At 40.5% G+C, this 27,938-nt stretch overlaps 1 protein-coding gene and 1 long non-coding RNA gene across 3 annotated transcripts in view; one reads left to right on the top strand and one right to left on the bottom strand.

Moving 5' to 3' along the window:
• Nucleotides 1-27,938, top strand: part of LOC119135326 (metabotropic glutamate receptor 7) — a 94,701-nt gene that overhangs the window by 22,839 nt on the left and 43,924 nt on the right. The window contains exon 2 of the mRNA XM_037272803.1: nt 20,541-20,757. Coding sequence (XP_037128698.1) covers nt 20,541-20,757 — 217 coding nt within the window. The remainder of the gene's footprint in view (nt 1-20,540; nt 20,758-27,938) is intronic.
• Nucleotides 5,569-7,860, bottom strand: LOC119135333. Of its 2 annotated transcripts, none has more exons than XR_005100545.1 (2): nt 6,826-7,860; nt 5,569-6,288 (listed from the first exon to the last, which is right to left on the bottom strand). It is a non-coding gene; the product is annotated as an uncharacterized LOC119135333 (long non-coding RNA). The 2 variants fall into 2 exon arrangements; XR_005100544.1 differs by having other exon boundaries at nt 7,010-7,860.

The raw sequence follows: 27,938 nt of genomic DNA, 5'->3' as shown, positions 1-27,938 counted from the left end.
AACGCATTGATCACAGCACAGATGGTGCGAGACAGCTAAAAGATGCACTTTGTGTGTTTTATTTTAGGCTATATTAGTCTTACTGCTGCAGAATAAGACTCGTCAGCATCAGTTCTATCTTGGCTTGCGATTAGTATCTGCAGCGTGTGCATTTTACTCAAATATTGTCACAAGTTAAGATTCATAATTTCAGATAAAGATCTGTTCTATAAACAATAGTTTTTATTTGTCCTGGAATGTCGTCACGAGAGCCGCATGCCTGTATTGCACTTGCGTTGTTCTCGACTTGGCCCATTCCTGTTTCATGAGGTTAATTGTCTATTTTGGCATCTGTTGCACATCTCTGCCGATGGCTCTTAAATAGTCGTCAGTGTGCAGCCTCCTGAAAGTTGCGCAAGTGGAAAAGATGTGAAATGAGTGTGCTGGGAAAACACACTGCACATTAATCTCCCCGGCCCATTAGTCAAGACACTCTGATAAATCATGATCTCGGAGGGAATGAGAATGCATTTTCGCAGAGCGGCCTCATATAGAGTGTCCACTTCAGGCTATTCAATATGGCGTTGGACAAAAGCTTCTTGTGTCAACCGGGAAGACAATATGCCTTTGTTCTGGCTCTACAGAGGAGCCGACGTGTTGCCGAGGAAACCAACAGGTCAGATGCCTCAATGATGCACGACGGCAGAGCGGAGAGCCCACAGGTGGTCGGGTCACGGAGGGACACGGGATCACTCATCAGAGTGAGCCATAGGCTTTGAGGAGAGCTATACAGGGACTCTAATGAGCTTGCCTTGACAGGTTTTTCAATTTTACAAAGCATTGCTGCAGGCGTCCTCATTCAAGAGAGAGCAATACCATCTTACCTTTTCCTAATGTTTAAAGTCAATGTAGCAGCAGAAATGCTGAACCTCCTTTTTCACCATTAAAGCTCCATACAAGGTTGCTTGGCTGAGCTATTCATCAAACGACGGCTCTGGTAGTCTGTGCTGGGCTTGGGCGACACGATACATGCACTTACATCTGTGTTGAGTTTTTGCACGTGGGACTAGATTTCAGAACCACGCAGGAATGAATTGTGAGGTAATAATTGCCTGCCGAAACGTTATTGTCAGAAAAAGAAAATATCATGTACCTTTTCAGCGTCCCTTATTTATTTATTTATTTATTTATTTATTTATGTTTTAAAGGACAGGCACCTAAATCAAAAAGGAAACTGCAAGCATTCATTTGGAATTTGAAAGCTGGTTTTCATTTTATAATCATTATTTTTATTAAGAAGATCCATCTGTGCTGTTTGTCATGATGATGATGATGTGGAGGCCCAAGTGCTGGGTGGCAAGATGGGTGAGGGGGAATAATCTCATAAATGAATTGGTTATTACAGTAGCTTTAATAGCTCTAATATTTAAAAACCTGCAGCTAATCCACGTGAATCAGTATTGGAATTGCTACCTGCCGATCTCATTCACGGACAATCGAAATTGGAATCGAATAGAACCCCGATTGAAACACCCTTAACGAGAACATGTGGGATTACAAATACCATGAATCACTGTTGTAAAACACAATATGTACACAGCCTGTCAAACAATCCCAAGTTTTAACCTAAAAAATATATTTATTGCGTGTGTGTGTGTGTGTTGTGTTCTTGCGTGCGTCAGTGGGTGAATCACTCCTGGATTACTTGTGCCCTGAAATAGGCAGAGGCTTGTAATTGAATATTTGTCTCATTCTTTGTAATATATTCAACCTTTGCGCTTCATCTATAAAACTGAGAGGATTATAACGGGAGTAAACACTGATGTCACTCGCGTTATGCATGAAAAATAGGGTGCATTCAGAGACCGCTTGCAAAGTAGACAATTTCAAACTCGTACAGAACAAAAAAACACCATCGATGCATAAAATGTTAATAGCTACAAAATGTAGGCTTTCTAGTAAGCCATATAACAGATGACATACAAGAAAATGATAGGGGTGAAGTCACTTTGCTGTTTTACTTCATTGCAGTCAATGACTGGTGCATCTGAACACTTGTTGGTCACTTGCTTAAATATTCAATGAGATTATTATATAGAGAGGCTTCAATGAGAGACTTTAACCAATTTCCTTTAAACATGCTTGTACACTTAAAATTTCTGGAACAAAACACTGAACAAGAGTGATATTCAGACCCACAATAGCAATTTTACTTTCTTTTCATCAGTCATCTGAGCTGTTGTGTTTTTGCTGCAGCTGTGCCACAAGTTATTGATCTTGGAAATAAATTATTAAATGTTTCCACGTACCCCCTGCAATATCCTGAAGTACCCCTGGGGGTACGTGTACCCCTGCTCGGGAAACGCAGGCTTAAATAATAAACAATACAATACTACAGCACTGGGTATACTGTGTATAAACAGATCAATAGTGTGGAAATTGTAAAATGTTTTGTGTTCAGTTATTCTGTAGTGTTTGAAATGTTATAAATCTTTTTTTTATTTGAACAAAAATGCCACACATTTTTGATAAAATAAAAACACACCCAATATGTTTTTAGCTGTATTATTATTTCACAGCATTTTGCTGATGTTTTGAGTTTTTACCATGACACTGGTTTAGTACTGCTATCAATTTTATGCAGGTCAGGTGATTCAGTGCCTGACACAACTCTATCAGCTTTGAGCTATTCTTTGAGTATTCTTCTCAGTCCAGCTGCATTGCAAACTTACTGCGTAAAACCCACTGGATTTCTTATACATGGGCATGACGCAACAGTTGCCTCACACCAAGGAGATTCAGCTTGTGTGGTGTTCACGTTGGACCCTCCAGCATCATCCCACAGTCAAAAATGTGCACATGTACTGAGAGACGGTCAGTCCAGGGAGGAAGTGATCTTGACCTAGACCTCCTTGTGACCCTGAACAAGATAAAAGGCCGAAGGATGCCTTGCAATTGCAGTTGACTCAACTCGGTGTTTCCAGCGTGAGCCACCTGCAAAAATAAAATATAAATTCGTCGAAAAAATCGTATTCAAAGGTTGTTAAACAAAACTTTGCTTTTAGTGATCTGTGAGCGCTAAAAGACACCGCTTGACAATAGATTCGATTTTGAGCTATAATTAAAGTAGTTATGTTTGAATATGAGTGTCACACGCAAAACACTTAATCATAGTCAGATATGTAATCATAGGAATTATGTTTTCATTCCTCTTAGGTTTCTTTGTAAGTTCTCCAGGAGAAATTGTGTGAGCCTTTGTTCTTAATTGCCAATTAGGGACACTTTCTATCAATAGCACTTGTCCTTTACAGTTAGTCACTGATGAGTTATCTTCTACATCACAAGCAACTTTTTGCCAGAAACCTTCCCACTCTCCAATTGCAAACCACTGCGCTCCACCCACATATTCCCAACACACCATATGTTTTAAATAACCATCTCATCGGCCATGTTAAACCACTAGTGCAAACAATTGATTGCATAGTTCTCTGACTTGTTATTCTACCACATTTTTTAACAAGCCTTTCATTTTTGGACACGTAACTACTTTCATGTTTTTCAATTGATCCATTCGAAGATTGACAGAATCTTCATTTGCTGCACCAAATTTACCGTCATTTAGATCACCTGAAAATAGAATCCGTCTATATCCTTACAATTTTTACATTCCCCAAATTCCACATTTTTCTCCACATTAAAATGACAAAATTTAGACTTGTCACATTTCATCAACAATTCAGATCAATCAAATATTTTCAAATTTTGCACATTCTAAAAGTTCCACTTTTATTCTACATTAAAAATCCACATTTTCCACATTACTTAACCATTACAGCTACAACATATGTTGTACACATTCCAAAAAACCTTACATCCCGCAATTTCCAAATTTTTAATTTAGATATTTTCTACATTATTCCTCAACATTTCTTGACCCAATGAAACTATTCCAACCACAAAATATTTTCCACATAACCAACGATTGCCCAAATTCCCACTTTTTGCTGTAAAATTCCATATTTTCCACACTAAGATTCCCAATTTAGACATTGCACATGATTCCCACTTACTTCAACATTACTGAACTCATCAATTAGACTATTTTCCACATTCCAACAGTCCCAAAATTCCACTTTTAACTCCGCAGCATTTCGGTTTCATCTTAAGCTTGCTTTCACTATTGAAATTGTCGGTTTGTATTTGCTTTAACATTTTTGACATATCGTCCAGAGTTTCAGTGCAAGCTCTCCTGTTGATCTCTCGATGCATCAAGTTAAGCCTCAACTTGAAGCATTGTAACCACAGCGCGTTTGCATGAATATTACTTTCTGAAAATGGAATAGCAGCTTGTGATCCTTGCCTGTGGTTGTTCATCTGCAACAGATTCGAGACGATTTGCAAGAGAATGTTTTGACATACATACAAATAGTGCATCGTTATAAAACAGTTGATCCAATACTTGAGCTGTGTTATCTGACAAGCTAATGAATCATTTTGATTGTCACTGTCAGAGAGCTAATAGTACAAAAATACGTAGTCGTTGCAGTTGTTAACAGAGTTAAGTGTCCTGGGAGAGTAAATCAGATGCCAGAATTTATCGAAGACACACCTAGGTTGCTTGTGGAACCGAAGGTTTATTGACATTGCGCACCATTAATTTGAGCATCAGCTCATTAGCTACAAATAATTGACAATAAATTTCCTTTAGTGATTGCGACCTTTTTCCCGGTAGAACTTTTACATGCTCATGAGTCACCTGCAGCAGCCTGAAATCCCTTGGCTTCTCTGCTTGGCTTATGCTTAGCTGAACGGCATTGTCGTCTCAAATCTTTCAACACATCAAGGGTAGTGTGCAGTACCAAAAGCCTCCACAATATACCGTTGGAATGTTTTGGGTTACAAAAGGTCTGTCTGTGGAGCACGAGTTCAACCACAATGAGGAAGGATGCATTTGCTTGAAGGCGACATCATATTGCAACACTAAGTACAGAATGATTTGTATTAAACCTGCAGCAGTTTAAATACTTGAGCCAATGGACTGTGCATGGCTTTTCATCTCATTGGTGTAATGTCAGCTATTCACTGTGCTAATATGCGTGATACTTCGAATTGATGCCGTTGCTTCTATTCTGCACCTTCTTCCCCACACATTTTATGAAGATGATCACATTCGAACTGTCCAATAGGCACCACTTCATAAAATCAATCATTTTCATTTTCTTGCTTCTTGATACACAGAAGCACAGTAAATTTTCAATGCAGGTGCAAATGAAAATGCAGCTATAATGGTAAAGAAAAGCAATCCTATTCTTTCCTGAATCAGCTTATATAAGCTGAAGGGCATGGCATCAAGCAGCAGAAGAAATGGGGCATAAGAAATAGTCATCAGTCTTTAAGTACAGCGCTGCCTTGCGATACGAAATTACCAGGTCAGTTAATCAAAACACTTGAATTTCAAATCATTGTTCCTCATTGAGAGGAATGGAAATGCCATGAATCCATTCCAACCCCCTAAAAAAACAAAAAAAACACTATCATATTGTACTTTATAAAAACACAGAATAACATGAAGAAATGCAACACATTGAATGACAATTGTACGATTCATTTTATTGCACTGATCCTTCTGGTGTCTGCTCTGTCTTGGCCACTATCTGGGGACAGTATAATACCATCATGCAGACACAAACAATGAAGAATAGTTTCAGTCAGTGACTCAGAAAGATGCTATAATATCAATCATTCTTTGAAGATGACAAAGAATATATGCCTGCAGTATTGTTCTGTTTGTTGTTCACCGTTTATTGAAACGTCTTCGATTCCTTCAGCCTTCTAAAGCAGCAACTATCGATGGGACTCGTTAGCATGTGAACATTTTTTATTTCATGCTACCATTAAACCAGTGAGGCCTTTCTTTTGAAGGTTGTTTGATTCGTTATTAATACACATGGTGGAATTCTCTCCATTTTGTATTTAGTTTGACAGTAAACTTTGAAAGGATGTGGCCTTAAACAGCTCAAAGAATCATTTTTGATGAATTGGTCATGATTTGCCAAAATATTGCTTGTGAAATGAGCTACGTTGAGTTGACTGCCATCCTACAGTTTGCATCTCAAGTTTGCAAAATGACGGCTCATATCTTGAAAAATCCACGAGTGGGGTCACTCGAATGTCGTGGCACCTCTGTACATTGGTTGTCAGGAGCAGACAGAGAGGTAAACCCGGATTGAGGAGGCGCGCCTGCGTTCCTTGCACCATTAGTGGACAAATGGGCCTGGCCATGAGGCTCTGTCCAGTGTGAGGGGAGACCTGCATAGAGAGAGATGGGTGATCGAGGAGAGAGAATCATTAGGATGCAGGTCAGAGTGTTGCAGGTGCACGTCTGATAATGAATGTGTCAGACCTTCCATGCTCCAGGTGTAGGTGGGGGGAAAAAAACATGCATCCATGCTCGCTCTTTGGTGAACAATGTATCATCGTCAGATTACAAGAAGACAGCGCAATGTGTGGGAAAGATGATAGATAAAGATTTGGGGTGCACATACACACACAAGCGCACAACTGAAATGACGTCACAAACATTTTTATTATTTTTTTTTTCTTATCATCCTCAGCATACAGAATTCCATATACTGTAGTTATATTTCACCGGGAAGAGAAATAGTCATCTTGCAGACTACTAAAAACGCTAGTGAGAAGTCCTCATGCACTTTGCAGCATGGTAAAATCAATGCAGCCATTTGTAATGTGAGAGCTTGTGCATCTAAAGGAAAACATTTGGTAACACTTAGTCATAAAGCTGTGGGCTATGCTTTCTTCCTCGCTTGGGTTGAGCTCCTGTCATACCTGGTGTGAGCACCCAACGCACTTAGGATGTTCAAGGCTCTTTTGTAGAGCTGCCTTGTTCTCTGCAGGGACTCGCTTTGTGCGTGTGAGAAAATACGCTTTCCAAAGCACCAGGTAAAATTGCCTCCTTGCTACATAATCACTCTCAAGAGCGACAAAATAAAAGCTCGGCTATCATGCCCACCTGAAACCTGAAGTCACAGTCCCATTTGTAGAAACGACGTTCAACCCTCACGCCGCCAGCCTCTCCTCTGTACAAGCGGTCTTCTAGTGAAGCTCTGCGAGCCGTTTGGTGTTGGGAAAAACAATTCTTTCTTTGGAATTGAGTTGAAATAGCAGTCTGTTTACCAGATGGAAAGATCGAGGTCAGCCATACTCCCTTTGTGAGCTATCCACACTTTCCTCCCACGCTTCGGCTCTACTCTACTCAGTGGATCTCCTGGTCAAATATCTGATTTGTGAGTCATACCTTGCTTCATGGAGAAACATGCTGGCAGGCCTAAAATACACACAAGCACGGCAACCTTGCAGGAGCTCAGCCCGGCAGCGAGCATCGAAGCGGCCCGAGGGAGAGGCTCGGAATGAGCGAGAGACACGAAATGCGAGGGAACTGGCAGGGGAAAAAGACAAGTGGGCTGAAAGTTGGAGACATAGAAAGTCGCGTTCGATAAAAGATTATGCAAGCCTAACTTTTTGTCACGAGTGGAGGCAACTTTAAAGGGTGATTGTTTTGTGATTCGGAAAAATAAGCCTTAGCAAGCTGCAAACCTCTGTTGTCAGATTCCAAACCTTGCTAGAATTGAGGCTTGAAAACAACTCGCAGAGGCCGAGCTGTGATTGGCCCACAACAGCCGCAATGGCAGGCAATTGTTGACATTGGAACCATTGAGGAGTCACTTATCATCACAAGAGTGCTCCTCGAGCAACTTGGTCTTGTACACTATCAAATTGCACGCAATCCATTATTCACCTCAAAGTCGTTGCAACAGCTACTATTCAATCAATTTCCGTGGTATCTTGAGTCGAGTTCACCTCATGAGATTAACAAGATACGACCTGTCGTTTGGATTTGTAATAAAAAATGTCGATAATAGGCAACTGCTTAACAGGTAAGTAAACACTCCTAATAGATGTTTTCTGTCAAACTATCGTAGCTTTCTTTGTTAGCTTAATACTAACAAACGTTGCAAAAAGCTAGAGGGTATGGATCTCTTCACACAAGTTGATTCAATACGGTTTTCAATATGTGGAGTGCAACACAATTCAAAGACAGTTTGATTTGAAAGCGGACGATTCATTTTCAGTTCAGTTCGTATTACGATTCCATTCGATATGGTATACAATTCAGTTGGAGAGGTGCAGTCAATTTTTTGTTGTCATCTTATGTAGTATGAATGAATTTCGTACTATATACCATCTCCTTCTAAGCTATATCCCTCCAGTAGAAGACAATTTGATCTGTATCATGGAACGGTTTGATTCAGTTTGATTCGATGCACCCGATTCTATGCGAAAACAATTTTCTATTTCAAATCGTTTTTTGTCCCCAGGAGGCCAAGGTGGACCCACCAGAATAAATAGCAAAATGGCTATTGATGTATATTTACCGAGAAATGTTGCTTTAATGTGACTATGGCTGTGTCTGAATGTCGACCCTTGTCCCCGAACCTCTCTTTCAAGATATAGTCCCACACCACAGTATATACGGCACTAAAAATTAATTATCTCGTTCTGTGTGGTGATTTGTGGAGCTAATTCACTACTTTTCTTCTCATCGCCTATCACGTGACTACAGTAAATGAAATGACAAACCGGCTTAAGATCTCTGACAAGTTATTGAGAATAAAAAGAATATTTATTTTAAACTACATTTATTTCTGTCAGGAATGAGTGAAGCAGGGCGACCAAATGCAGCTTGGACCAGGGTTTATTGAGGAAAGACGGAGTTGGAAGGGAAGATGACGGGAACAAACCAACAGGAACCGGCAAACTAACTTAAACTGTGGGGGCAGAGTGACAGGGGGAACCGACAGACCAACAGAAACCGACAGACTAAGACAAAGGTAAAGAGACTAGACGAGAGACGAGAACAATCCGACAGGGGGGTGACACGCAGACAGGACTTAAATACACGACAGGTAACGAGAGGCGGGTAACTAATTGTGAGTAGACACAGGAGGGGAGGGGCGAGGACACAGAGACGAAAAGAGAAACCATGACAACATAGACACAAGGAAATGAACAGAGCCGGGCCGTGACAATTTCCTTTGTTGTTCATATTGTCTGACGGATAAAATGAATGATTCATTTCCGTAACTGTACTGCTTTGATATTGTTTGATATGTTGTATATCTGCTATATTTTATACTATATATGTTGCGTGAACCTTTTGGGTAATTTTGAGTGCCCTACGTTTATGCTCCCTGGTCATTCGCACACACACAGATAAAATGGCGCAACTCCTTAATCGTGCCATATTGAGGGAATTTGGACTCGGCCTATATCTAAGCAAGCGACGAATTGTGACTGTCAGAACAATTCAATGTTTGTGTTCAATTTAACAGGCGTGCATTTCACTCTCAATTTGTGAGCAGATCGAGACGGGTTCATCAATATTTTAGAAGTCGTACTTTTTGTAACTTTTTTTTGGAGTGGAAATGTTCTTCATGTACAATAGATGTCATGGCTGAATAATGGTTGGGAAACATAGAGCAAAGTGGTCTTAAAGCATTCCCTTCAAAATGAAATCCCACATCGATCCATTGAAAACAACACTGCTGTTTTAAGCCCTAAAAGGGTCATTTATGTCAGTGCTGTCGTCGCCGAGTGACGTGCTGTTACAGCATCTTTTGTGAATGTGACCCAGCCTCTGTGATAAAGCCCTTCAACAAATACAAGCCAAGGCACTCATCACTACCTCTTTGTTGATTCCCGTCACAGCAAGGTGTTTGCCAAGATTGGAATTTACCACAGTGAAAACAACGATTTTTTTCCCACCTCCCGCAGTGGTTAAATATCGACTGAATTCGGCATGGCCGTCACGTCTTTCCGGGTGCTGGTCACTGTTGGAATGAAACGTGATGATTTCTTACTAGAAGCAGTTTGTGACTACGTCCAACCACAAAGGATTTGCATACTTGTGGCAGCTGCTGGGAGACACTCTAAATACACGCCACTGCTGATTCACATCTGCTACTTGTGTAAATAACCATAGCCATAATGCAGTAGTTACAATGAGTGGCTACTAGATGGGAAATTGTTTGATAGTGTCCCGGTTCTCAGACGCCGTGTGAGGCTTTGCATCACCCACCCCCAAATGCAATCAACCCGATTATATGCATATGACAGATTGAAAAGATGATACGATCAGAAGGAGAAAAAAGACCAATGACAGTAGACAGGAGAAGTTGGCTGCTATGCAAAGCAAACGACTGAGGGCAGATTGTGTCGACTTGGGGGGAAACTGGCAGCCTAAAAACCATGCTGGGCAGGAAGTGCATGCTGATCATTTGTGTGTGTGTCTGTATGTAGACTGATGGTGTGGGGAGGGAAGCGGTGAGGGAAGGAGGAAAATTTGTCAAGCTCCAGCTAAGATCAAAGGCTCATTAACTATTTTACAGTGGAGTGGTACCTTGAGATAAAAGTCTTATTTGTTCTTTGACCATACCAATATCGCTAAACGCTTACCTCAAATCAAGTTTTACCATTAAAATGCAGAAATGACATTAATCCGTTCCAGTCCATTATGGAATTAAACAAACTGTTTTTCATCACACACTGTCCATCAACACATATTGTGCTGCTGATTTGGCCTTGCACACCTTTGTCACCTGGAGGCAGTATAAGACATACAGATACATTACGTACATCGTGTCGGAAAAATTGGGAATGTTTTCATGTGACATCGCCTATGGAAAATCTGGTAAAAAAAGCACCTTCAAATCAGAGTTGAACTGTATTTTGATCATTTCTACAAATCTCGTTAATATTGTCTGCTGTTTCAAACGGTGTCACTATCCCTACAAACCCGACGTAAATGTTGAAAATGGAACTTTGAGATGAGAAGAGCAGTGTGGTCAAGTACTTTAGTCAACAAATGTATTTGTATTAATGTGGATTTTAGAGGCATCTAAGGAGCTCATTCCATTTTTTTTTTTGTACAAAATTCCACAAAGATGGCGGCCACTGCAGATAATTTTAGTTGTGCTTTGTAGAGGGAAAATATAATAAGCCTGTGTGTATTATATTTTCTTTTTACATGTGTTGCTGCACAGTTTGTATTACATTATTTGTTACTTAAAGCAGAACCCCATCACCACCACCACATAGATGCTGATTTTTATCCCTGGTGGCTGTGACATTTCCCATTTTGTGTTCACGTTAAAATAACCGAGGCTACGTGGCTGTTTTAAATACAATCTGTGTCACTCTTTTAGTTTAGTTTGACAGTAAACTTCAACTGGGGGTGGAATTGAACAGCTTGCAGCCTTCTTTTCTCTTTAAACCTGTTCAAATGCTGAGTTTTATGTAAATAAAAACCCACCAAGCTAAATCATTTCACTACTATAACCTTTACAAGTCGATTGAAGAACAAAATGTAATCATTTTGAGAGGGAAGTAAAAATGAAAAAAAAAGACATAATGCCCCTTCTAATCACGGATGTGGCTGTGCTCAGAATAAACAAGCACATGTGAAATCTTGTTTAAAGGAGGAAACCCACCTGCCACCTTTTAAAGCCAGTTTAGTTGCCCAGATGTTTTTCCTTGTAAAATAAGGCATCTGTCTTGCCTCCCAACCCTATAGCCCATAGCCTACTTATGAAGTTGTCACATGTACTAAGCTGCGAGTACGTGCCAGTAATTCCAGAAGCTTCTTGGATGTTGCCATCACCCGACCCCCATCTTATCATCAGTTTTACAAGGATGCCCAGTTCTTGGTCATGTTGTGGAATATTTTCCCCACTTGATGATGTCTGTTTTCATTGTGTTAGATATATTTAATGCCTTGGGAATTCTTTTGTACTCTTCTCCCAATGGATACCTCTGAGATCCTTCTGAGCTCTCTGAGGAACATGGCTTGTGCTGTAGGATGTGATTACAAAATTTCAGGGAAAGCCTACTGGAAAAGCCTCATGTTTGTATTGGTACTGATACCAGCCTTATTTCAAGGTATGGGTAAATTTTTTAAAATAAAATGACATCGCATTTGGGCGACTTGGATGCAAAAACAATAAAAATCAAATAGGCGTCATGCGTGTAAAAGTCAGCATTAAGCAATCACAGTCATTGTAACACTGTTCAGTTGCAAACACGACTGAGGGAGGCAGTAAGTAAGGAAGGCAGGAGTGAATGCGGAAGTCACAGGTTGGGTGAGGGTGATGAAATCTAGAAAAAGGTACAGTTGTATCGAGAGACACAGATGGGCACGAAAGGAGGGGGCGAGAGTGACTGAGATGGAGGAGGGAAAGCTGTCAGGTTCCAACACCCTCCCTCCCTCCAGTGTGTTGGCAGCGCCGTGCTCCGGCGCAAAGAGATTACCAAAACTCAGCCGGAGGTTGCCTGTATGGACACAGCCATTCCCTCTGACCATCTGACAAATAACCAGAGACCGACTCCAACTCCCTCATGGATGCCGTTTTGATTCCTCAGTGAAGCTCGAACATGCTGCTTACTGTCCGGTATATTTATTATCGAACGCTAGCGTTTTTATAGTACACAATATTGACTAGTACTACTTTACAACACTGACACAAATAAATCTTCCTCCGCAAAGATGCAATATTTTCCATGATGGGCAGGATGTGAACGCTTATAAAATGCTTTCACAAGATGGCTGGTTGGCAACATTGTAAGGATCCTACTTACAGCGTGTATATGTCATTGTGTGAGTGTCATGAGGATGAATCTGTGCACAGGCAGCACGGGGTTCTGAGAGAACCCCATGCTGTCATTTTGCCCAACTGCGAAAAGAATCCGAGAAGAAAAGCTGACTGGGGACACGATACACTCAGAGGCTAATCATGCAGCAAATAAAGGCAAAAAGAGCCCCGAACCGCTGGCTGCATCGTGGAGCTGCTCCAGCTCGAGGCGCTCATGGGAAACGTCTCAGTTCCGCCCCCGACAGTTCTGTTGGAACTGTGTTTTTCAATGTTTCTGCGGATCCATGCTGAATGAGAGTCTGCTTTTCTGGACTGAATTCTTGACATGAGGCCTTTTCAGAAACTCTGATGTCCTAACCTTAAATATTCTAGCTCCTGAACCAAATCATCAACACTGTATCAAATGAATTGGACTTTATTTTTCTGGAACAATGCAAGGGCGAGTATTGCTGACATACGTCTCCAGCGAGAAACTCTTTCCTGAAAATGGAATATACTGCGTGAGAATCTATTCCAATAAGAGGCTAAATGTCAATGTGGAAGTTTGCTGCCCCCAGTCATCTTTCTCAAATGTGAAGTTGGCATTTAATGTTCTTATTGCGTTTATCATGGGATACGAAAATAGCCGTTATGATGTTCTCTAATACAAGTTAATGTTTTGTGACATGAAAGTAACTATTTATTTTGCTTCTGACTTCATCGGTGGCCTGTTGTTTTAAAAATCGCTGCTTATGGGTTGCTGATCTAGATTGCTCTTCCTTTTGTAAGGTTGATCAGGATGGAATAATCAATGCTAAAGACAGGTTAAAGGTTATACTGAGGCCCCTTCGTGCAGGTAGGAAAGGAGAGGAAAATACTACAGGCAATCATCAGAATCCAACAATGCCCTTATTGTTGGCAAGAACACTCTTTGAAAGATACTGTTTTTCGTGTCTGCATTGTTATAGTGCTCTTTTTTTTTTCCCATGGAGACAGCCTGTCCTGTCATATCTGCACATTTCCCGGCTCTCAGATGGCGAGTGGATTTTCCGTTCTCCCTCCACCCACCACCACCACCTCCAACAAGACTTCATGTTATCCCATATGTTCCCTATTTCTCTTCAAATAATATTGTTTTTTTCCAGTATGAGGCATCTGAGCGAAAAAGAGGCGCCGCCAGATGCATCTCCAAATGTACATGTGGGCTGTGTACAATCATCACCACCATATTAGCAGTGTAGAGAAGTTACAACGCAAGCATTTGTGTCTCACCTTCCTTTGGAGCAAACAGCCTGTGGTGCTTGCGGGAGCCCTTATGTTGAAATGCAACAGAAAGGCCAAGGCGTACTAATTAACTTCACTCAGCATTCATACTCATTGAAATGCGTAACCTTTACACAACCTCGCTTCATCACCTCTCTGCAAACACCCAGGTTAAAATTGTCATTTAATGTCACCAAGCATATTACAAACTATGCCTCTCAGCTCACCTCAATCTTCTGCCCCCCCCAACCCACACACACACACACACACACACACACACACTTTAGGCTTTACTAACAAATTTTTATTCCGGGCAGCTGCAGCCCTTTGCGCTGGTAAATCAATGAAACAGTGTCCCCTATAAGAGACCTTTGTGTTTTCCTTCCATCGATCCTGTCAGGGCAGATACATAGAAGAGCAAGGCAGGCGATTACCCTCAGCAATCCAAACTTTGATCTATACAGCCGATGACAGGTTCCAGACATCAGCTGTGGGTAATTGCGATGCTAAAAGGAGGAATTGTTAATCTTTCTGTCTTGACGTCCACTCGTATGCCCGTGATTGGGTCGTGGAAAGTGAAGTGTCCGTGCGTGTGGGCTGTCTGCAGGCACCGCGGTCACCCTTTCACCTTGGTGCCGGTCATTGGAGAAGAACACTTCCACACGTTCTATCTAGTTTGCAGTAATAGTTTGCCCCCTCCTCCCCAACTCCCCACGTCATGTCTGCTTCTCCTTATTACATTTTTAATGGGCTGTTAACATGATCATCATGCAAGCTACCTGTGCACAACAAAAGCCCTGCAGTAACATTACAGAACACTTTACAATGCAGATTGTTTATTCTGGTATATTCTGTTAGCATTTAGGTTTGTTTTTGCAACATTTCCTATTCCATTAATGAAAAACAACAAGGAGTCGCAGACCTCCCCTAAGGTTTAAACATTTGTCACCAGTGAAGTCAATGAGTATAGGGTTATAATTCTGGATCTTAATCGCAAAAAGGAAGTAAAGGTAATTCTTTTTGTTCCAAAACCCAAAGAGTGCAACAACTACCTGGTGTGTAATAGAACATTTTAAATAAAATAACATAATCGTGTTTTTCTTTGTCAAAAAGCTTGCTTCTCTCTGACATTACACTTTCTGACCATGAATGTAGAACTTCTGGTATTAGAGTCAGGTCCGATGGCACAATTCTTATCTTTTTGGCTGTAAACACCACTGCAATTGATATGAAGGGAAACCAACAAGATATGCCTTAAATGCAGACTTTGTCTCTCACTTTTTAAGGTCAACCTAAAGTAATGGGGCAATTGACTGCTCAGGTTCTCCATGGCCAGGTAAGCATGAAAGGCTGGCAATTTGTTCTTATAAATTGATGTCAATGCTGACAAAAATAGCAGGATGAACTCTGAAATGGTTTAGGGCAACATTATCTAATAGTATTCAGACCCGATTCGACAGCACTTCACAGTGCAGATGGATAGTGACGCCAGGCATTATGCCAAAGCAAAAAAGTTTTTGAAGGCAAAGAAGTTGAATGTTATGCAATGGCCAAGTCAATCGCATGACATGAATCAAATTGAGCATGATTTGATTTGTTTAAAATACAACACGTTTAAAACACCTCAAGAACAAGAAGGTACTGAAGACAGCTGCTAATTATAATAATAATAATAATAACAATTGGGGGGCTCGGTGGGGCATTGGCTAGCATGTCCGTCTCACAGTTCGGAGGGTGCGGGTTCAATTCCACCGCTGGCCCTCCCTGTGTGGAGTATGCATGTTCTCCCCGTGCCTGCGTGGGTTTTCTCTGGACACTCCGGTTTCCTCCCACATCTCAAAAACATGATTGGTAGACCGATTGAGCACTCCAAATTGCCCCTAGGCGTGAGTGCGAGTGCGGATGGTTGTCTCTGTATGCCCTGGCAACCAGTTCAGGGTGTCCCCCACTTACTGCCCAATGATGGCTGGGATAGGCTCCAGCGCGCCCGCGACCCCCGTGGATGGATAATAATAATTGACAAAAGACAGTCGTTTCCATGTCCCAATATTTATGACCCCGACTGCATACACACTAAACTGATATTGAGTCTTGCCAGTATTTTATTCTCTTTCTACAGGCTTTTCAATCACCATTAGTTCATTTTAACAGGTGTTCTGTTGATAACTTGCGAGTTAATTATCTCAAGAGATAATCATAGTAATGAGAAAAATATATGTAGGAAATTTGCTTTCAATCCCATTCGGCTTAAAAGGATTAGTGCTAGTACCTGTTGCACATTAGCTGCCAGACACGTACAAAGGTGTTTGATTCTAATCACATCACTTATGAGTCCACCTGAAGAGTTTTAATTCTCACATATCAGTCCTTCCACAATCAAAGCACCAAATTTTATTAGCCTGAGGTCAAAGCAGTAATTTCAAAGAACGCACTGATAACATGAATGTTTGTGCTGAGTGGAGGTGTCGATTCCCAGGGGATAAGGAGGGAGAAGATGAGAATTTTATCAATGGGGCTACATTGCCAGAACAAAGCGAACAGACATCTCGACAAATATTCACACAATTTAAACCTGGGCCATAGTAGATTCTACGATACTGAAACCTCTATAGCATTCCTACCTAAAGCATAAAATAAATGTTTCTCATTTCAAAAAGGTGAGTCCTTTTAAATGCAAATTACCCTCGTTGCTACAGTGCTCCCTTTTTGAATCAGTCCACCCTACACGCACCAAAAACCCCTGCACATATGCATGTGACCTTTCGGGGTGCGTTGCTTGAAAGACATTGAGTAATCTTGAGCTTGAGATCGTCTGCTTCTCAATTTGTCAGCTTTGTGCGCTTGACCCGCTTTGCGTTGTGGGTCAAAGCTATAACTCACACTCTGCAAGTTGAAGTGATCCCATTAGCTAGTTGCTGTGTCCTCATTCCTACGTTTCTGCAGTGTCCGGCTGCTTTTGATCACACTAACACAAATGGATGGCTTTCATACAGTGCTTTGATGAGAGCGCATGATGAGTTACTACACGTGCTTGAAGAGAAATTGATGTTTGCGCATCCGCACGGTTTCGGGGAGGTGGGCATTTTGATCCCAGATGTGCAACGGTCCTCTCTCATAAATCACGGTTTGTGCGTCCACCGCCATATTTAGCCGTCACTGCTAGTAGACGTAAGAGAGATGGATGAAAGTCTTTGGCTGGCAGCCTTGATTTAAAAATTGTCAGCATGTGATGAAATATCCTGCAGAATTCAATAGCAACTTCTGAAAATATGAAAACATGCTATCTGCGGTTTTCCAAAATGTATAGTATGTTCCTCAAGATTGATGCTATTGTTTCTCCCTTTTTAATTTTTTTTTTAAATTTAATGTCTTAACTCATCTTCTTTGTGAAACTGGTTTCTTCTCTCACCTGTTGAGGAAATATATTCACTGATTCAAAACAGGAGTCCCTACATATCAACACAGATTGCGTAGCATCTGCATTAAATTCTCATTAGCATTTTTGAAATGTTGCCGTTTACAATCATCTTGACTTGCAACAGTCTTAAACTAGTCGGTTGGAGGTGGTCTTCATCCTAATCAAATGTGAACTCCTGATTGATTCTAATCAGAAATGTGGCCAGATGCCGTCTCTGCGGGAGAAAGCGGACATCAGTCCTTCCGCCTACGCTTGGCTGTGTTTTGACTCAGCGATGATTCACAGTACGGGGAGGAAAACGAGCTTTCATTGTTAAATCTCAAATTTGACATTTTAAGCCATTGGGAAACCTAACTGAAAACCACAACAGGCCAATATGTACAGAAATAAAAACAAAACAAAAAAGCCACACAAAAAAAAATACATTTGCAATGTTTGTATTATATTGCATATTTCTCACAACTTGATTGATCTAGCCGTTTGCATAATGAGATCATTTGTTCGATTTACATGCACACTGCTGAATTGACAGTATGAGCAGTTGGTTGAGCATGATAAATGAGTGATTAAAAAGCTGTTGTTAAGGAGGACAGCTACTGTTAACACATCCTTTCACAAAATGCTCACATAAGCAGGTGAGAGGAAACGTTATTTCTTGGCCTCAGAAGTGAACACCAAAGTCCTTGTTAGAAATACATCTTGACTAAAAGTTCTCTTAATACAGTTAAGTACAGCTGCATTCATTCTTTGCCATCATAAAACCCTTAATTTTTTTTGTTCAAGTGTCACTCATCCCCTTAGAAAAATAAAAGGAAAAACCACGATTGAAGCAAAACACACTCTGAGCGTGATGTTGTGCATGTTGGCGGTGAAACGTTTAAAGTTGCCAAGTGTGATTTTCTTTTGTATTTTTCCAGAAATTGCAATTCTCAAATGATCAACATCAAGGTCTTTCACATTTAGACGTCACCACGTTTTTTTATTTCAGACTTATTGTACATTTTGATAATTGTTTTACAAAGTAAAAGCAAATGTTTTAATTTAAATTCAACACTACAATAATCAATCTGCTTTTGTGAAAGATGACAGAAATCGCCCCAATATAACTGTTGAGTTTTAAATTGACATAAAAAGGTATCTGAACACTCATTTGATTCTCAAAAATATTTAGCGATTATCGATAGGTGCTGTGGTTAGCTCGTGAGCTATTTATGGCGAGCGCCCCTTTAAGGGGACCTATTTTCTTGTTTTAACATGAAGGGATTGAGTGGAATAATTGAAGCTTAGATAGGTTAGGTGGAGTGTCAAATTTTAAAGACATTTTTTTTTTTAACCTTGGAGATCCTACTGAGCCAGCAAACAAAAATGTCTGCATATCCTGCTGATATGTTTTATAATGGACCTTTGTCCATGGAAGAAGACATTCTGTTGGATTCAAATTGAAAATTATAGCTTTCCATTGACATTGCTATCCCGCTGTCAGGCTTCTATGGACAAGTGAGAAAGAGTGCCTTTCAAATGCATGAAAATTCACTTCTGAAAATCAGTCTAGCCATTACATTAGTCCTTTGACTTCTTAATGTGATGCTGTATGTGATGCTGAAGACACAAAGTACGGCCTTGTTTTCGATGAGTGCTTATGCAACTGCGCAGCCTCAGTTCCTGACAAACATTTGACAATCATCACATGTGCCTCAGGAACAGAGTCCTTACTGTACATCAGGAATATTCTCGACAAACTCATATGATTGATTGAGCAAAAGATGAATTGAACATGTGATTGACAGGCCAGTTTGTCAACACGTCCTCTGGTTGTGCCAGTGGGAACAGCAAAACATGCAATTAATTGATGTTCAAATGATATACATGTGTAAGACCCACACTTAAGTTGTCAAACGCGATGATCAACTGCCTTCTGCCTGTTCGGCATTTAAACTCGTAATAATTTATTATACTTCACTGATCGCCGAGGGGACGTTCTTTTTACATTCAGAGATGAGATGTCAGAGTGAAGTATTGCAACCCTTGGCCAAGGAATACTTTGGCAAAGCACACCCAATATTCTTGCCGTTTCTAATGGTGACAAGCTTAAAGTGTCAGTGCTCCTAAAGATGATGTTTATTCCTCACTTAACTTCCATTATGTAATAATTGGTTGTGCTGATTTTTTTTCTTGGCTATGTGTAAATTGGCCAACAGGTTTTCATTTTTAGATAACCAACATTTTATACTTTAAACTCCACATTGCATTTTTCTTGTGAACAAAATTTGTGACATCTTCTAAAAAGGTTCCTCCATAGATTTTGGTCCGTGAGACCGATGAGTTTTAATTAGTCTGGAACATGAGTCAAATTAGCAGACTGCTGAGAACAACTTCAGAATAAAAGTGATATATTAAATCATGTTAATGATGTTAATTAAGTGTTTATTTTGAAGATGGCGTTCTGGCTGTGATGGCAATGTTTTCCTATAGCATTAAAAATCGTTCCTGTGCTTAGCTTGACTTTTTAGTAATGGACATGTGAGTAAGTGGGTACTTGAGGCAGGAAAAATACCTTGCACATTTATTTTTTTTTTTTTTAATCAAGGCGCCCAAATTACTTAGGGACTCATTACATCCATACAAATCAGCAACACTTTTATATTCTCACAGGCAGCTTGATCCAATACAACGCTTGAAACAATCCACTTAACACAACTGCTGGGTTGGTAGAATACGTAATTGCAAAACATTCCTTCATCTTATAAGTGATATACTATTAAGTACGGGAACGAGTAGCAACCTTGCAGTTGTGTGATGTAAATTTATATTAAATATCTTACAATGAGTGAGCCAGCTTGTGTTAGGACAGCTGTAATAAAAAATTTTAAAAAAAAAAGCATTGACGTCATCGGCTCATTACATTAGCGTTGACTCCAAAAAACTGAAGCTTTAAATTGCAGTAAATGATACAGCATGGCTGTAAGGAATGATACCATTATCTTAAGAATGTTGCCTAATATAGGTCCACCCACTATTACCACCCTGGGTGCAGTTGCCAGGCAACCAGGAAAGACTCAAAGTGCCCTCTTGGAAACATTTCAATGCATAGCTAAGTCAATTTTTTCTCAGCATGTCAAGCTCAAACTTGAAATGACCCTTGCTCGAGTCAACGTTCTCCTTTTCTCCTCTTTAAGATCCCGCAGATCAGCTATGCATCAACCGCTCCGGAGTTGAGTGATGACAGGCGCTACGACTTCTTCTCAAGGGTGGTTCCTCCAGATTCCTTCCAGGCCCAGGCCATGGTGGACATAATTCGAGCAATGGGATGGAGTTACGTCTCCACAGTCGCCTCCGAGGGCAGCTATGGAGAGAAAGGAGTGGAGGCCTTCACGCAACTCTCCAAAGAAGCAGGTTAGCGTTTATGTCACTTTAATTTTCTTCCTTATACCCATTTGTGCGATTTAAAACGTACTCATGCCCTTTCCACTCATCTGAAAATGCTCTTTTGCATATGCGATTTATCTTAACGTTCCTTGTTTTTGTGAAGATGAATTATTGATGTTTGGCAACGTGTGCCTCAGCTCCCCAATGAGTTGCAAAGTGTTACTGCAGATGTAGACAGAGAAGAGACTTGTAGAGAAATATCACATTACAATAGTCAGCATGGCTTTTTTTGTTTCATTTCTTTATGTAATCAGTGTTGCTGTTTAGCTGCAAAGCACATGAGGAATTGTGTGAAAATGTCTGATTTATTTTCTTTGGACAAGAGAGAATGACTTTTGGGGTTACACTGTCTGCTTGCTGTTCTGATCACTCTCATCCTCTTTTTGTTTTGGGTCTTGTGTGTATCCCAGCTACTGAGCGTGCTCAGCTCTGAGAATGGTAATGTTGGTCAGTGATCTTGGCGCTCAGCCAGCACAAACCACTCCAGTAGCTTGTATGAAGCAGCAGGCTTTTAGATTTGTCCTTTTTCCCTTTTGGTGAGAGTCTCATTTCTTGACGACGCCATCGGAATCAAATTAGTCCAAGCCCACATTGATTGTCCCTCATAATCTGGAAACACATTCTTTAGGAGGAAACAACTGTTTTATTTTATGGAGGCAGTGAAATCAACTCAACCCATGCCACAGTAAACAGCACTTTGGCAAATAGAGAACAACATTAATAATAACAATAAGAATTCATATTATTATGGGTTTCTTATGAGTATCCTAGTTTCCTCCGACCCCCCAGAACATTCATGGTAGCTTTGCTTTTCTACTGTGGTCAACAGTGCTGACGGGCCACGCATGATTAATTTTACGGTAGAGGCTGCGGGCCGATGTAAATTTGAACACAGGCTGCACTTGGACCCCTGGCCTGATTTTAGCTGTGTAATATATCGGTCTAGCTTAAACTGCCCGCAGGTGGCAAAGGACACAATGTTTTTTCAATTTGCAAAGTGTGACAATAAAAAACTAATTTAAGTTCAAGTTTCTTCCATGTATCGGTAATATTGTACATATAATGCTGTATTTCATTTTTTTTCTGGCGACCAGTTCAGGGTGTAGTCTGCCTTTTGCCTGATGTCAGCTGGGATAGGCACCAGCACCCCTGAACAGGATAAGCAGTGTTAAATATGGATGGATGGATTATAGAGTGCTAATTATTTTTCGCATCCATCCATATTTTTCATTAAAAAAAATGTTTTCATAATGTTCAGTGAGGGAAGATGAGATATGTGTAATGTGAGTTACATGCATGGGGACAGAATGAATTAAACTTATAACTCAAGGCACCACTAATGGATTTTTTTTTTTTGACAATAGCAGATCGGGTGTCTGAACACTGACATGCATGGCTTTGCTTATATTATTTTCATTATAAAGATTCATCCAGATGGCGATGTGATGGAAAGGGGATGCGAGTTTAGAGTTAAATCGGTATCTGCCGACTTTATGCTTCACTGCTGCGATTGATTGATTGATGGTCAGTCCCTCTGACCCCGCCAAGTATAGTATACTGTAGTGTAAAAATGGAAGGATAGATGGCTGTGATTAGGCTGAAGCTTTGGCAGTCAAGTCTGCACTAGGGATGGGTAACTTACTGGACCATTTTTCGCCATTGCGATTGGGTGATTGTCTGGTGACAAGTTCTGCGTGTTCTGCACCTCTCGCCCAAAGTCTGCTGAGCTCTCCCTTGATGATGCTGTGGATAAGTGGCCCAGAACATTAATGGGTGGATGGTTTGAATAATCCACCATTGTCCATCAAGTGAAAGAGCTGCTTTGCAGGCACAGCAACAAGCGCTTGCTCTGCATTGCTCCCCACCTCCACCTCTGCGCATCCCAATCCATTTTGTAATCCTATAGGGAGGGATCACATCTTCTACTGCACACTAATGCACACAAACCTCAAACATGAAAAAAAAAGGAGTAATAAAACCTTGCAGGCACTGATCAGAAGTCCACCATGCATAAATATTTTAGTTGTGCGCATTCACATCTAGTGTGATCACTCATTAAAACTTGAAGAAGCTGTTTGCGAATGTGTAATATACGTCGACAGTCTTAGAGCCGCACAGAGTAAGAGAGCGATTCTATCTCCTGATTTAAGACTTATTTTGAAAGATCCCCTCCCCCTAGATCCTGATAAACATAGCTTCACCCAGCGTGCTTTCTCAAAGACATTTCTTATGGATTTTGTTTAAATACATTGCACAGAGGAGTAAACAATTATTTCTTTTAACTTTTAACAGCCATGGAAAGACGTTGTTGACTCATCCTTTTGCCGCTAAGCAGCAGTCATTTTAACATACTTTGTATTCAAACACAAATGGGAATTATTTGCTTTAAAGAAACCCTTTAGAGTCCCCTAGGCATCTTATCTTTAATAAACACATTAATTATGCAAAAGCATTTCTCATGATTCATTCACACACTTTTGCACCAAAGCTCCTTAAAATCACTCATAACAGAAGTAAACATTGAAGTGTTAAAATCGACCACTAACGCTGTATATTAAAAGTAGCAGTGCTCATCAAAACTTGTCACACATCATATTGTTGACTCTTGTCACAGTAGCGATACATTCCTTGCTTATCAATATTGTGTCGTCAGGAGATAGTCAGCCAGTAGTATGTCATCATATGCTCATTCAACAGAGCAAACCCTCTTTTTAAATGCATAGACACATCCAGAGTCACTATGGTGTCAAATTTGTGGCCGCTGAATTCAAGTGGGCAAAAATAATTTTCTCATGGATATACTCTATTGATTGTTGGTGCTGAGGTGTATGTTTGAAACTTTAAATTATACGGCTGGGTCAAAAGGAATGGCAACAAGCCTCAGCTCTTCAGCTTGCCCATGTTAAATTTAAAAATTTAATTCTCTGTGTGTGTATAAACAATAGCGTAGTAAATACTTTGTTGCTGTGCAGATTTAGTCTACAGTACTGTGGGGGTAGTCTAAAATGTGATCAATGTGGGAGTACTATCCGATGGGAACCCTGTACATGCTGTTGCATGCTTTTTGATGTTGCTGACCTTTGAATGTGATATGAATCTTGTATTGCTCCCCCATGTACTGCTTTTCGAAACTAACAAACAAAATCTATCTGTGTGTTTCTGTATCTAACTGTTGGCTCCTGAATTTCCCCCCGGGGGACCAATAAAATATCTGTCTGTCTGTCTGTCTGTCTGTCTGTCTATTCATAGTTTCATAAACAAATGTTTATAATGCCATCAAAAACTCTTCCTCACTATAGTTTTTTGGGTATCACAATGGGTATGACAAGCAAATAATTGCTAACAATTAATTAACCACATTAGGTTATCTTCAGACTATAAATTCATTATTAGAATTGTATGCATTATGTAAAACTTTCTGTATTTTCTGCCACGTAGCATTGTCGGTTTAATTTCCTCAAGCACGTATCTTTGCTCTTGTCGTACGATCAGTGGCAATAGATTCAGGATAATACAGTAGGATTCTCACAGCTTATAGAGAGTGACTTCATGGATTTTGCAGTATACAGTAAGTACAAATCGTTGCCAGTGACGCGATAGTTCTTGGAAAGCAGTGATATTATTGTAGCGTCTGTGCACGTTAAGGTATGAGACCTTGAAATGTTTTCTGTGGCCACCCTGTTCGTAAATGTCAAAGGCATTAGTAGGATTCTCGCTTCACCACTTCAAGGGGAACCATCTTGCGGACTAATGCAATACAGCTGGCCATTTCCCCCAGCCAAGTTGAGAGTGATGGTCAGAGTGTATTGATCTCTGTTTTTATCCGATTCTCCTTTTTTCTATTCTGTGCCTGGTTCGGGCACTGTTTTATTGTGGACACTCAGCCTGGTTTCAGGTGAATCTTGCAGGGATGGATCTTGTTTGTGTGCATGTTGTTTTCTCTTTATTTTGTATTTTCTACCGTCTGCCTGGGCTACAAGTGAAGAAAACCTCCCTCAGAGCATTGCGCTTGAATTGATTGTTGCAAGTTCCCAACACACAGGCCTATTTGCTGGAGGAGAAAGAGGCGGGATGTTAGCTAGCATTAACAGTGATCTGGGGAGCAAGCCAGATGTATCTGAAAATAGTTTAAAATTAGAGCACGATATTTTTTGCATGACTCCGTGGCAGAGCCAAGTCTCACGCTGGCAGAGCAACATGGATGCCATCTGCATGACACCTCATTTGATATGCTCCCATTTATTCAGGATGTGAGACTGTGAGGAAAAAGCTGGCCTTTTCTCCAATGTCAAGGTGATAAATATAATTTTAGCACCCACAGAGGTTTTGCTTTGCAGGGACTTGAATAGGCAAGTGGGAGGTTAAATCCATTGAGAGCCTTCAATTTTAAGGCATTTGAATTTCAGAAAGTGGTCAAAGTTGATTATTTGGCCCGGGTAAGCATTTTTATATCCGTGACCACGGAGGATGAGAATGAATAATGGAGTATAATGCACTAGAGAGCCGACAGATCAACTGAGAACTTCCAAGAGTTTAGCCATCATGATCATTAAACTTTTGCATCTATAGTCATCTCATGGGGAGCAGAGGTTTGGGAACACCAATACACGGAGTGCTGATGTCAGGCTGTTGGATGATCATAGGTACAAGATTAAGATGCTGCTAAAAATATCCTTTGTACCAAAGAGCCCAGTTCAAATCATCTCTCCATGGTACAGTTTTTGAGAGGTAAATCTGAGCCTGGCTTGTGTTTATGGTGTGTGTCATCAGACATCAAACGTCAACAAAAAAGTGAAACGTGGCACCGTACCCTTTTGTGTACTGACAACAACAAGCACAAAGTGTTTTGCTGCAGAGGATTCGGCATCTATTAACTGGGACAGGTCCTGAGAAGAGCAACTTCCCCAAAGTTTTTTTTCCCTTGATGGCACGGAGAGTTTGGACCAAAGGAAGCCTTGATTTGGGGGAAAATTGTGCTTTTGAAGCCCTTTGAGATTCTTTAAAGACCATGTGTGAAATGGAATCGAGTTAGGTCACAAGTCAAGTTATTTAATATTATACAATAAAAAATAAATAAATGATATTTTGTAAAATAGTCATTTTTCCAATGTGGGATCTGGCAAGTGACAAACCCGGAAGTGTGACGTCATCTAAAGAAAAGCAATGGCAGAGCTCAGTCGGAAATCAACTCAGAAAGCGATATTTCAAATGTTTTCATTGCCTCAAAAGACTTTTGTGTTTTCCCGTCATGTCTTTTTAGCACAGGGGTGTCAAACTTAATTTTGTCGAAGGCCACTTTGTAAACGCGGCTTCCCATGGAGGCCTATTATGACGGTGAAACCAAATAAATGATTCATCGTCCCATCAGTTTATCACATACTACTCAAAAAAGTAATAGGTTCCGAAGTTTGAAATCGGATGTCAACTATAGCAGTTTCTTCAATTATTTTTCAGTTATTTTTTTTCAAAATCTTTATCTGCCTAGAATTTGTGCCTTCTGTGCTTACCTGCTTATACAATATCCTTACATAAGCATCATTGTATTCCTACTGCTTGTTAGGGGAAGGAGCGGAAAAATTTTCTTTTGACTCCTGAGTATTTTTACAAAAAAAGCAATTTGACACCTACCCAAAAGAAAAGCAATCGATGGACCTGGAGCTAAGCGACAGCGATGGTTACGAGCCACTGTAAGCACTGATGACATGGCGACGAACCGAGATGAGCTTGTTTACTAAAGAGGCAGTGTTTTGAAAATCAGTTGGTAACTGTTCGGTTTTGACGAGACAACGAGCAACAATCTTCTGTCGAGTACATTTAGAGGTTGTTGAAAACAAAGCGAGCCGCACGACAAAATTATTTCAGCCTGTAAAATAGACACGCAACAGCAAATGTTGAGACATGGGAGTGAAAAACTCCACCTAAGAAACGTGAGCAGAATTATTACTTATCAGTAATCAACTAAATATTGAAAAAGTAGATAACGCTGACCTGCTTTGATGGTGGTTGAAGAAATCACAAATTGGATTTTAGAGGGATTTTATTTTAAGGCCATATCACCCAGTCCTTCTGTGCTTGGCTAATGTGTGCAAAGAGGGGACCACTTGGGGTTATCGTACAAATCTATAGATTTCACGTATTGCCAGTAAACAAAAAGAAAGCGACTAAGATGGCTTTATTTCTTCACAATAAACGTAATAGCAGTGTGCCAGATGAGACAAATCCTCATAATGAGTCCAAATAGTTTTTTGAGGAAATGATCATGATGGAAAAAAAAAGCATGAAATTCTCTTTAGAAATGAGTTGCTGCATATTAACAGTAATACAGCAAATTAGTTCGAGGGATTGTGAATATTTAATTAGCAATTTGATTTACAATATGAGTACTTGAACATTTAAGTTAGGGGCAACTGTGTCCTAGTAAAAAAAGTCTGGAGCCCACATGCGATACTTATTATAAAACTAGCAACTGATCTTTGCCATATGCCACTGAGTGGAAATAGTCTCACGTTGTGGATAACATGGACGATGGTGAGAGGCTGCTAAGGTTGACATTTCTTACATCAGCCTGCTCAGTGAAGACAAAGGTCTTTTTTCCAGCTGTCTGTCGGGGCCCAGGCCTCTCTTTCCAGCTTTCCCCTTGCAGTGACAGACAAAGGCGGTCCGACACACGCCCCAGTACTCTGCAAGTACAGATACGGCACTTGAATTTTCATCAGGCCAGCCTCTCTGACTACTTGACTGACGGACAGACGGATGGGGTGTTCTGGAGTCATTCAATAATTTAGACACCTTCTCGCAACAGCTGGTCCACAAAGTCGACTCAAAAGACGAGATCTGCCTCTTAACTTCATCAGTCCTTCCAGCACTCTCTCTCATTTTGCATTATTGACCAGTGCGAGCTGTAATATATTTTGGTTCACGGCTGTTATAGCACCATAACTCTGCACTGCGGGCTAGTCGGGGCTTGTCATTATGGACGTAATGCTTTTTCATGAGAACTGAGCTCTCAGTGTAATATGAGTTTTTTTTTTTTACCCTTTGGAGTGAATTGGTGCGATAACAACCTGCAGAGAAATTGGCCTGTGCAAGAAAGGTGCGGCAAATTGGCCGGGATCAGATGTAGAGTGCGTTTGGTGTCATAATATAAG

This window comes from Syngnathus acus, chromosome 2 (genome assembly GCF_901709675.1).
Source record: "Syngnathus acus chromosome 2, fSynAcu1.2, whole genome shotgun sequence".
NCBI classification, from domain to species: Eukaryota; Metazoa; Chordata; class Actinopteri; order Syngnathiformes; family Syngnathidae; genus Syngnathus; species Syngnathus acus.
Note: the sequence above shows the minus strand (reverse complement) of the source record. Positions and strands in the feature narration are given on the sequence as shown.